Below are 12,223 nucleotides of genomic sequence, written 5' to 3'. Positions count from 1 at the left end.
CCATCCGGATGTGTTCTCAAGGATAACACTCAGGTGGGGGATTCCGGAGTTGGATCTGATGGCGTATCGTCAAAATGCCAAGCTTCCAAAGTATGGTTCAAGGTCAAGAGATCCTCAGGCCGCTTATGGACACTCTAGCGGTTCCTTGGATCTTTTCTCTGGCATACCTGTTTCCTCCGTTTGCTCTTCTTTCACGAGTCATTGTTCGTATCAAACAAGCTCTGACATGGCCTCGCAAGATCTGGTTCGCAGATCTGGTGAGGATGCCATCTTTTCCACCTTGGAAGTTACCTCTGAGGAAAGACCTTCTAATTCAAGGTCCATTCCTCCAGCTTAACCTGGATTCTCTGAAGCTGACTGCTTGGAGATTGAACGCCTAGTTTTTGTCTAGATGGGGGTTTTGGTGAGGCGGACATTGATACCATGCTTCAGGCTTGTAAATCTGTTACTCGCAGGATTTACCATAAGGTATGGCATAAATACCTTTTATTGGAGCGAATCTAAGGATTTCTCCTGGAGCCAGGTGTGGATTCCCCGTATTTTATCTTTTCTTCAGGATGGTCTGGAGAAAGGGTTGTCAGTCAGTACTCTGAAGGGTCAGCTATCTGCACTGTCTATTCTTTTGCACAAATCCCTGGCTGATTTGCCAGATGTTCAAGCTTTTGTTCAGGGCCTGGTCAGAATCAGGCCTGTGTTAAAACCTGTTGCTCCTTCTTGGAGTCTTAACCTTGTTCTTAAAGTTTTGCAGCAGGCTCCGTTTGAGCCGATGCATTCTGTTTGTACTAAATTGTTATCTTGGAAGGTTTTGTTTCTTCTGGCTATTTCTTCTGCTCGCAGAGTATCTGAGCTTTCGGCTCTGCAGTGGGATTCCCTGTACCTTATCTTTCATGCAGATAATGCGGTCCTTCGTACTAAGTTGGGTTTTCTCCCTAAGGTTGTGTCGGTTCGAAATATTAATCAGGAAATCGTCGTTCCTTATTTTTGTCCTAATCCTTCTCGGAAAGAATGTTTGCTGCGTAACCTGGATGTTATGCGTGCTCTAAAAATTTTACCTCCAAGCAACTAAAGATTTTCGGCAATGTTCTGCCCTCTTTGTGGTTTTCTCTGGCAAGCGTAAAGGTCAAAAGGCCACTTCTACTACCCTTTCCCTCTGGTTAAGAAGTAGTATTCATTTACCTTATGAGACAGCTGGACAGCAGCCTCCTGAGAGAATAACGGCTAATTCCGCTAGGGCTGTCTCCTCATCCTAGGCTTTCAAAAATTAAGCTTCTGTGGAACAGATTTGCAAGGCAAACTTTTTCCAAATTCTACAAATTTGATACTTTTGTCTTGGCTGAGGCCTCTTTTGGGAGAAAGGTTCTTCAAGCGGTGGTGCCTTCTGTTTTGGTCCTCCTGCCTTGTTCTCCCTCCCTTTTCATTCCGTGTCCTCTAGCTTGGGTATTGGTTCCCATTAGTAATTGGAATGAAGTCGTGGACTCCTCATGCCATAGGAAAGACAACACAATTTATGCTTTCCGGGCATGGAGAGTCCACAACCCGCCCTCTTTTTAATATAATTCGGCATTTTTTTGAGTAAACCTCAGGCACCTCTATTCCCTTGTGTTTTCTTCTTTTTCCATTTTCCTTCGGCTGAATGACTGGGATTATGGATCAGGGAAGTTACACTTAACAGCTTTGCTTGGGGTCAGGGAAGTTACACTTAACAGCTTTGCTTGGGGTGCTCTTTGCCTCCTCCTGCTGGCCAGGAGATGACTATCCCACTAGTAATTGGAATGAAGTCGTGGACTCTCCATGCCCAGAAAGAAAGAAATTTATCAGGTAAGCATACATTTTTGTTTTTCTGTAGGAATTATTGCATTATTTAATTATTTTCAGAACAGTGGTGGTTTCAAAAGGCAAAAATAGCTATTCCTAAGGACAAAATAAAATTAGTTACCTGTAAACTTTATACTCTTCAGCAGGTAAAATGGATAGTTGAAAACACATTAAATGGGCATTAAACCCAATTTTTTTCTTTCATGATTCAGATAGAGAATACAATTTAAAACAACATTTTAATATCTATTTTTTTATTCTTTAGATATCCTTTGTTGAAGATTTAGCAATGCACATGGGTGAGCCAATCACACGTGGCATCTGTGTGCAGCCACCAATCACCAGCTACTGAGCCTATCTAAATATGCTTTTCAGCAAAGGATATCAAGAGAATGAAGCAAATTAGATAATAGAAGTAAATTAGAAAGTTGATGAAAATTGAATGTTATTTCTGAATCGTGAAAGAAAAAATGTGGGTTTCATGTCCCTTTAAAGAGAGCATTTTACAGTAGGAGAAATCAATTAAGTAAAAGTATAACAAGCTCTCACATTTGTTAACATTTGCAGAAGTTTAGGAGTCTATTCACACACCCTTTGAAAAGTCTCTTGAGTATGTTTCCCCTTTGCTGCTGTTAGGGAGTTATAAATGTGAATGAACTCCTGCACTGGTCAAGCAATCACTGTGTATAATGTTGCAGTGTTAGCGTTCAGAATATTGCAGTAGCCACTTCACTCTATCTGAACCAGCAGATACATTGCAGTACACTGGAATAGTGTTTTACTTGTATTAAACATTGTATTACTTGTATGGCTATTTTTAGAAATAAAATCAGGACAAGGAGCACAACCTTTATGTTTAATGCATTGTACTGTGGCACCTATATGGTTTGTTCCACATAGTCAGTGCTGCGTGTGATCTGTTTCATCAGTACTGTGCGTCTGTCACTAAAAGGGACATGAAGATACAAAATGAAAATTCCCTAATTCGCTAGGACATTGTATTACTGAACTGTTGTTTGCTAATAACTGTTTTTTACCCCTTCATAGGATTAAACAAATAGTCAGCAATGCACTACTGGAAACTAGCTAAACGCATCTGGCGAGCAAATGACAAGAGGCATATGTGTGTAGTTACCAACCACCAGCTAGCTCCCAGTAGTACACTGCTGCTCCTGAGTAGACCGACCTGATTTTCAACAAAGGATACCAAGGGAACAAAGTGCATTTGCTAACAATGTAACGTTACTTTCATGAGAGAGGTTTGGAAAGCATGCTTAAAGGAATGGTCTACTTGAAACTTTTTATTGTTTAAAAAGATAGATAATCCCTTTATTACCCATCCCCCAGTTGTGCATAACCAGCACAGTTATATTAATATACTTTATACCGCTGTGATAAACTGGTGATTAAGCATCTGCAGACTGCCTCCCTATTTCAGTGCTATTTACATACATACATTTAACCAATCAGTGCTGATTCATAAATAACTCCACGTTAGTGAGCACAATGTTATCTATATGGCACACATGAACTAGCACCGTCTAACTGGGAAAAACTGTTAAAATGCACTGAGAAAACAGGTGGCCTTCAACGGCTCTTAAATCAGTTTGAGCCTACCTAGGCTTAGCTTTCTACATAGAATACCAAGAGAACAAAACAAATTTGATAAAAGTAAATTGGAACGTTGTTTAAAATTGCATTCTGAATCGTAAAAGTTTAATTTTGACTTCACTGTCCCTTTAAGCAATGTAGACAACACCATCAACTGATTTCTCTCTCTGGTGACCGAGTAATGTAATACAGCGGACTTGGATGCTTCTTCTCTTATCTCTCCTTGTTCAGATCAAGTGTACATTATATGGTCACTGCATACATTATATATAGATTGTGGTCACTGCATACATTTATATATAGATTGTGGTCACTCCATACATTATATATACATTGTGGTCACTCCATCATTATATATACTTTGTGGTCACTGCATACATTATATATAGATTGTGGTCACTGCATACATTATATATACATTGTGGTCACTGCATACATTATATATAGATTGTGGTCACTGCATACATTATATATACATTGTGGTCACTGCATACATTATATATACATTGTGGTCACTGCATACATTATCTCTCCTTGTTCAGAACAAGAGTACATTATATATACTTTGTGGTCACTGCACACATTATATATAGATTGTGGTCACTGCATACATTATATATAGATTGTGGTCACTGCATACATTATCTTTATCACACTGCTTTTTCTCTGCAGCACACAGAAGCTTTGCTGTATGGTTTCCAGTCCATTGCAGAGACCATTGATGTTAATTATTCCGATGTTGTCCCTGGACTTATTGGTCTCATCCCTCGAATCAGCATCAACAACGTGCAGCTTGCAGATACTGTCATGTTTACTATTGGTAAGGCAGAGGTCATAGGATTTGCCAGCAATGTAATGCCCTTAAGGAGACACAGACTCTATAATGCATTTGTACAACTGGAACAATCTGTCTTTGCATTTTAAACACAATTATTTAAACTATAAACGTGGTTATCTAAACGCACTATGGTTTTCATACAATGCGTTTATTTTCCTGATTGTATGGGTCACCTCTCGGTCTGTAGTTTGTCTTGTGTCTGTACAGGCAAGCACGGTTTATTGTCATGTACGCTCAAGTAAATGTCACTACAAACCTCACTGAAGTGGGTGTTTTGATTTGCTAAATAAACATTAAAGAACCAATATAAGCACTGAAAACAAGTTGCCTGCAGTTAGTGTTCTTTCTAGTAGGTTCATATTCAGAGTGACTTGCCTATTTAAGCACAAACCAGAACTAACCTAAATTACTCTTATAGTCCAATACGTCAATGGTTTTCAACTTTTTTTTTTATTTCTTTTAAATAACTTAATTTAAAATGACATAAACGTAAAAAAAAGAAAATTTCTCTAGTGTGGAGCATTTTTTCTCTTGTAAGGTGTATCCAGTCCACGGATCATCCATTACTTGTGGGATATGCTCATTCCCAACAGGAAGTTGCAAGAGGACACCCACAGCAGAGCTGTAATATAGCTCCTCCCCTAACTGTCATACCCAGTCATTCTCTTGCAACTCTCTCAACAAGCTAGGATGTTGTAGGAGAGAGTGGTTAAATATAGTTAGTTTATTTTCTTCAATCAAAAGTTTGTTATTTTTAAATAGTACCGGAGTTGTGCTATTTTATCTCAGGCAGTAAATAGAAGAAGAATCTGCCTGAGGTTTCTATGATCTTAGCAGGTTGTAACTAAGATCCATTGCTATTCTCACATATGTCTGAGGGGATTACACAGATGAGGTAACTTCAGCGAGAGAATGGCGTGCAGTTTATTCTGCTATCAGATATGTGCAGTTATAATTTTTTCTAGAGATGGAAAACACTAGAAAATGCTGCTGATACCGGATTAATGTAAGTTAAGCCTGAATACAGTGATTTAATAACGACTGGTATCATGCTTACTCCCAGGGGTAATACCCTTATGATATTGCAATATAAACGTTTGCTGGCATGTTTAATCGTTTTTATATATGCATTGGTGATAAAACTTTATTGGGGCCTAGTTTTTTCCACATGGCTGGCTTAAATTTTGACTAGAAACAGTTTTACTGAGGCTTTCCACTGTTATAGTATAAAACTTACAATTGGTGCAGTTAAAATTACAAACTGTGACATCCAGCTTCCCTCAGGAGTCCCCTGTATGCTATAGGACATCTCTAAAGGGCTTAAAGGCTTTCCAAAGTCGTTTATTGGGGAAGGTAGGACCACAGCTTGCTGTGGCAGTTGGTTGTGACTGTTAAAAACGAAATAGACTTTTTTTTTTTTTTTTTTTTTTTTGATCCGTTTTTTGGACTAAGGGTTTAATCATCCATTTGCAAGTGGATGCAATGCTCTGCTAGCCTATTACATACACTGTAAACATTTCGTTTGATTTACTGCATTTTTTCACTGTTTTTCAAATTCTGACAAAATTTGTTTCTCTTAAAGGCACAGTACCGTTTTTTATATTTGCTTGTTAACTTGATTTAAAGTGTTTTCCAAGCTTGCTAGTCTCATTGCTAGTCTGGTTAAACATGTCTGACATAGAAGAAACTCCTTGTTCATTATGTGTAAAAGCCATGGTGGAACCCCCTCTTAGAATGTGTACCAAATGTACTGATTTCATTTTATGCAATAAAGATCATATTCTGTTTTAAAAAAAATTATCATCAGAGGAATCTGACGAGGGGGAAGTTATGCCGACTAACTCTCCCCACGTGTCAGACCCTTTGACTCCCGCCCAAGGGACTCACGCTCAAATGGCGCCAAGTACATCTAGGGCACCCATAGTGTTTACTTTACAAGACATGGGGGCAGTCATGGATAATACACTGTCAGTGGTATTAGCCAGACTACCTGAACTTAGAGGTTAGCGAGATAGCTCTGGGGTGAGACAAAATGCAGAGCATACTGACGCTTTAAGAACCATGTCTGATACTGCCTCACAATATGCAGAAGCTGAGGAAGGAGAGCTTCAGTCAGTGGGTGATGTTAATGACTCAGGAAAGATACCTGATTATAATATTTCTACATTTAAATTTAAGCTTGAACACCTCCGCGTGTTACTTAGGGAGGTTTTAGCTGCTCTGAATGACTGTGATACCATTGCAGTGCCAGAGAAATTTTGTAGACTGGATAAATGCTTTGCAGTGCCGGTGTGTACTGATGTTTTTCCAATACCTAAAAGGTTTACAGAAATTATTAATAAGGAATGGGATAGACCAGGTGTGCCGTTCTCTTCCCCTCCTATTTTTAGAAAAATGTTTTCCAATAGACGCCACCACACGGGACTTATGGCAGACAGTCCCTAAGGTGGAGGGAGCAGTTTCTACTCTAGCAAAGCGTACTACTATCCCTGTCGAGGACAGTTGTGCTTTTTTAGAGCCAATGGATAAAAAATTAGAAGGTTACCTTAAGAAAATATTTATTCAACAAGGTTTTATCCTACAGCCCATTGCATGCATTGCCCCTGTCACTGCTGCTGCGGCGTACTGGTTTGAGTCTCTGGAAGAGGCTTTACAGGTAGAGACTCCATTGGATGACATACTTGGCAAACTTAGAGCACTTAAGCTAGCCAATTATTTTATTTCTGATGCCATTATCCATTTGAATAAACTAACTGCTAAGAATTCTGGTTTTGCTATACAGGCGCACAGAGCGCTATGGCTTAAATCATGGTCAGCTGACATGACTTTAAAATCTAAGCTACTTAACATTCCCTTCAAGGGGCAGACCCTATTCGGGCCTGGTTTGAAGGAGATTATTGCTGATATCACGGGAGGAAAAGGTTGTGCCCTTCCTCAGGACAGGTTCAAATCTAGGACCAAACAGTCTAATTTTCGTGCCTTTCGAAACTTCAAGGCAGGTGCGGCATCAACTTCCTCTAATAATAAACAAGAGGGAACTTTTGCTCAATCCAAGACGGTCTGGAGACCAAACCAGACCTGGAAAAAAGGTAAGCAGGTCAAAAAGCCTGCTGCTGCCTCTAAGACAGCATGAAGGAACGACCCCCTATCCGGTAACGGATCTAGTAGGGGGCAGACTTTCACTCTTCGCCCAGGCATGGGCAAGAGATGTTCAGGATCCCTGGGCGTTGGAAATTATATCCCAGGGATATCTTCTGGACTTCAAAGCTTCCCCCCCAAAAGGGAGATTTCACCTTTCACAATTATCTGCAAACCAGATAAAGAGTGAGGCATTCTTACACTGTGTACGAGACCTCCTAGTTATGGGAGTGATCCATCCAGTTCCAAAGGAGGAACAGGAACAGGGTTTTTACTCAAATCTGTTTGTGGTTCCCAAAAAAGAGGGAACCTTCAGACTGATTTTGGATCTAAAGATCTTAAACAAATTCCTCAAAGTTCCGTCGTTCAAGATGGAAACTATTCGTACCATCCTACCACTGATCCAGGAGGGTCAATATATGACTACAGTGGATCTAAAGGATGCTTATCTTCACATTCCGATACACAAAGATCATCATCGGTTTCTCAGGTTTGCCTTTCAAGACAGGCATTACCAGTTGTAGCTCTTCCCTTTGGATTAGCTACAGCCCCAAGAATCTTTACAAAGGTTCTAGGGTCGCTTTTGGCGGTCCTAAGGCCGCGGGGCATAGCAGTAGCCCCTTATTTAGACGACATCCTGATACAGGTGTCAAACTTCCAAATTGCCAAGTCTCATACGGACGTAGTACTGGCATTTCTGAGGTCGCATGGGTGGAAAGTGAACGAGGAAAAGTATTCTCTATCCCCACTCACAAGAGTTTCCTTTCTAGGGACTCTGATAGATTCTGTAGAAATGAAAATTTACCTTGACGGAGTCCAGGTTATCAAAGCTTCTAAATTCCTGTCGGGTTCTTCATTCCATTCCGCGCCCTTTGGTGGCTCAGTGTATGGAAGTAACCGGCTTAATGGTAGCGGCAATGGACATAGTGCCGTTTCCACGCTTACATCTCAGACCGCTGCAACTATGCAGGCTCAGTCAGTGGAGCGGGGATTACACAGATTTGGCCCCTCAACTGAATCTGGACCAAGAGACCAGGGATCCTCTTCCCTGGTGGCTATCTCGGGTCCATCTGTCCAAAGGTATGACCTTCGCAGGCCAGATTGGACTATTGTAACAACAAATGCCAGCCTTCTAGGTTGGGGTGCAGTCTGGAACTCCCTGAAGGCTCAGGGATCGTGGACTCAGGAGGAGTCTCTACTTCCAATAAATATTCTGGAACTAAGAGCGATATTCAAGGCTCTTCAGGTTTGGCCTCAGTTAGCAACTCTGAGGTACATCAGATTTCAGTCGGTCAACATCACGACTGTAGCTTACATCAACCATCGAGGGGGAGCAAGAAGTTCCCTAGAGATGTTAGAAGTTTCAAAAATAATTCACTGGGCAGAGATTCACTCTTGCCACCTATCAGCTATCCATATCCCAGGTGTAGAGCACTGGGAGGCGGATTTTCTAAGTCGTCAGACTTTTCATCCGGGAGAGTGGGAACTCCATCCGGAGGTATTTGCACAACTGATTCTCCGTTGGGGCAAACCAGAACTGGATCTCATGGTGTCTCGCCAGAACGCCAAGCGTCCGTGTTACGGATCCAGGTCCAGGGATCCCAAGGCGACAGTGATAGATACTCTAGCAGCGCCCTGGTCTTTCAACCTGGCTTATGTGTTTCCACCGTTTCCTCTGCTCCCTCGACTGATTGCCAAGATCAAGCAGGAGAGAGCATCGGTGATTCTGATAGCACCTGCGTGGCTACGCAGGACCTGGTATGCAGATCTAGTGGACATGTCATCCTTTCCACCATGGTCTCTGCCTCTGAGACAGGACCTTCTACTTCAGGGTCCTTTCAACCATCCAAATCTAATTTCTCTGAGGCTGACTGCCTGGAGATTGAATGCTTGATTTTATCAAAGCGTGGCTTCTCTGAGTCAGTTATTGATACCTTAATACAGGCACGAAAGCCTGTCACCAGGAAAATTTACCATAAGGTATGGCGTAGATATCTTTATTGGTGTGAATCCAAGGGTTACTCATGGAGTAAGGTCAGGATTCCTAGGATTTTATCTTTTCTCCAAGAAGGTTTGGAAAAAGGATTGTCAGCTAGTTTCTTAAAGGGACAGATTTTTGCTTTGTCTATTCTTTTGCACTAGCGTCTGGCAGATGTTCCAGACGTTCAGGCATTTTAGTTTGAATCAAGCCTGTGTTTAAACCTGTTGCTCCACCATGGAGCTTAAACTTGGTTCTTAAGGTTCTTCAAGGAGTTCCGTTTGAACCTCTTCATTCCATAGATATCAAACTTTTATCTTGGAAAGTTCTTTTTTTTTTTTGGTAGTTATTTCCGCGGCTCATAGAGTCTCTGAGTTATCTGCCTTACAATGTGATTCTCCTTATCTGATTTTTCATACGGATAAGGTAGTCCTGCGTACCAAACCTGGGTTCTTACCTTAGGTGGTATCTAACAAGAATATCAATCAAGAGATTGTGGTTCCATCCTTGTGTTACACAATCTGGACGTGGTCTGTGCTTTAAAGTTTTACTTACAAGCTACTAAAGATTTTCGTCAAACATCTGCTTTGTTTGTTGTCTACTCTGGACAGAGGAGAGGTCAAAAGGCTTTGGCAACCTCTTTTTCTTTTTGGCTAAGAAGCTTAATCCTCTTAGCCTATGAGACTGCTGGACAGCAGCCTCCTGAAAGGATTACAGCTCATTCCACTAGAGCTGTGGCTTCCACTTGGGCCTTTAAAAATGAGGCTTCTGTTGAACAGATTTGCAAGGCGGCGACTTGGTCTTCGCTTCATACTTTTTCAAAATTTTACAAATTTGATACTTTTGCTTCTTCGGAGGCTATTTTTGGGAGAAAGGTTTTACAGGCAGTGGTTCCTTCCATTTAAGTTCCTGCCTTGTCCCTCCCTTCATCCGTGTACTTTAGCTTTGGTATTGGTATCCCACAAGTAATGGATGATCTGTGGACTGGATACACCTTACAAGAGAAAACACAATTTATGCTTACCTGATAAATTTATTTCTCTTGTGGTGTATCCAGTCCACGGCCGGCCCTGTCACTTTAAGGCAGGTAATTTTTAAATTTAAACTACAGTAACAACTACACCCCTATGGTTCCTCCTTTCTCTGCTTGTTTTCGGTCGAATGACTGGCTATGACAGTTAGGGGAGGAGCTATATTACAGCTCTGCTGTGGGTGTCCTCTTGCAACTTCCTGTTGGGAATGAGCATATCCCACAAGTAATGGATGATCCGTGGACTGGATACACCACAAGAGAAATACATTTATCAGGTAAGCATAAATTGTGTTATTATTATTATTATGCTGCTTCTTGCATATGATTGTGTTTAACGTGTTTGCTACAGTGTATTCCTGATTCATTTTATAGGTGAATACATCCAATGATTCATGTCCCTTTTTTTTTTTTTATTTCCAGGAGCTCTGGCAGAGTGGCTAGCCGACCATCCGGTTATGATCAGTAAAGTTCTACCCCTGGTACTTCATGCATTGGGAAACCCAGAGCTCTCTGTTTCCAGTGTCTCAACATTAAAAAAGATCTGTAGAGAATGCAAGTACGACCTGCTGCCCTATGCTGCCAACATTGTAGCTGTGTCACAGGTAACCTAATTCTGCGCCAAACATGCAATATAAAGTAAGGCTGTGCACTCGCCACTTTTGTTTGCTGCTGAATGTAGAAGAAGGTGGTTGGCTCCCGGCAGTCGCCCCTTTCCGGAGCCGGATTTTCTTGTGAAAGTGCAACATACAAAGATGTGGATTTGTACAGATCTTAGTGTGTTGCACCTTCACAGGAAGAAATCCGTCTCTGGAAAGCGCTGAATGCCGCAAGCACATCCCTAATATAAAGTAGCATTTATAAAAGGGTTATAAGCACATCATGTATTTTCTTGCTACTCTATTCCTCTGAAAGGGACAGAAAATATTAATTTAAATTCCTGCGTAATCTTTTACTCATAAGGATTAAATAACAAAAAAAAGTGTTTTAAACGTTTTTAAAAAATCTTTAATTTTGGATTTAATTACCTTTCAATTATAACTTCTGCCGACCCCCCAACGGGTATATAATATATATGTATGTGTATGTATGTGTGCATATGTATATATATATATATATATATATATATATATATATATATATATATATATATATATATATATATATGTATATATATATATATGTATATATGTGTGTGTGTGTGTGTATGTATATTTATAAATATATATGTGTGTATATGTATGTGTATATATAAATATATATGTGTGTGTGTGTATATCTATGTGTATATATAAATATATATGTGTGTGTATGTATATGTATGTGTATATATAAATATATATGTGTATGTATATGTATGTGTATATATAAATATATATGTGTGTATATGTATATATATATATATATGTATGTATGTAAATATATGTATGTATATATGTATATATATATATATATATATATATATATACATACAGGGAGTGCAGAATTATTAGGCAAATGAGTATTTTGACCACATCATCCTCTGTATGCATGTTGTCTTACTCCAAGCTGTATAGGCTCGAAAGCCTACTACCAATTAAGCATATTAGGTGATGTGCATCTCTGTAATGAGAAGGGGTGTGGTCTAATGACATCAACACCCTATATCAGGTGTGCATAATTATTAGGCAACTTCCTTTCCTTTGGCAAAATGTTCAAAAGAAGGACTTGACAGGCTCAGAAAAGTCAAAAATAGTGAGATATCTTGCAGAGGGATGCAGCACTCTTAAAATTGCAAAGCTTCTGAAGCGTGATCATCGAACAATCAAGCGTT

General features: G+C 40.1%; 1 protein-coding gene across 2 annotated transcripts in view; it reads left to right on the top strand.

Moving 5' to 3' along the window:
• The window catches only part of IPO13 (importin 13), a 215,248-nt gene that overhangs the window by 97,522 nt on the left and 105,503 nt on the right, over positions 1–12,223 (top strand). For both annotated transcript variants that reach the window (XM_053693586.1, XM_053693585.1), the window contains exons 7-8: positions 4,099–4,246; positions 10,834–11,015. In XM_053693586.1, coding sequence (XP_053549561.1) covers positions 4,099–4,246; positions 10,834–11,015 — 330 coding nt within the window. The remainder of the gene's footprint in view (positions 1–4,098; positions 4,247–10,833; positions 11,016–12,223) is intronic.

The sequence above is a fragment of the Bombina bombina genome, chromosome 10, assembly GCF_027579735.1.
Source record: "Bombina bombina isolate aBomBom1 chromosome 10, aBomBom1.pri, whole genome shotgun sequence".
Lineage (NCBI taxonomy): Eukaryota > Metazoa > Chordata > Amphibia > Anura > Bombinatoridae > Bombina > Bombina bombina.
Note: the sequence above shows the minus strand (reverse complement) of the source record. Positions and strands in the feature narration are given on the sequence as shown.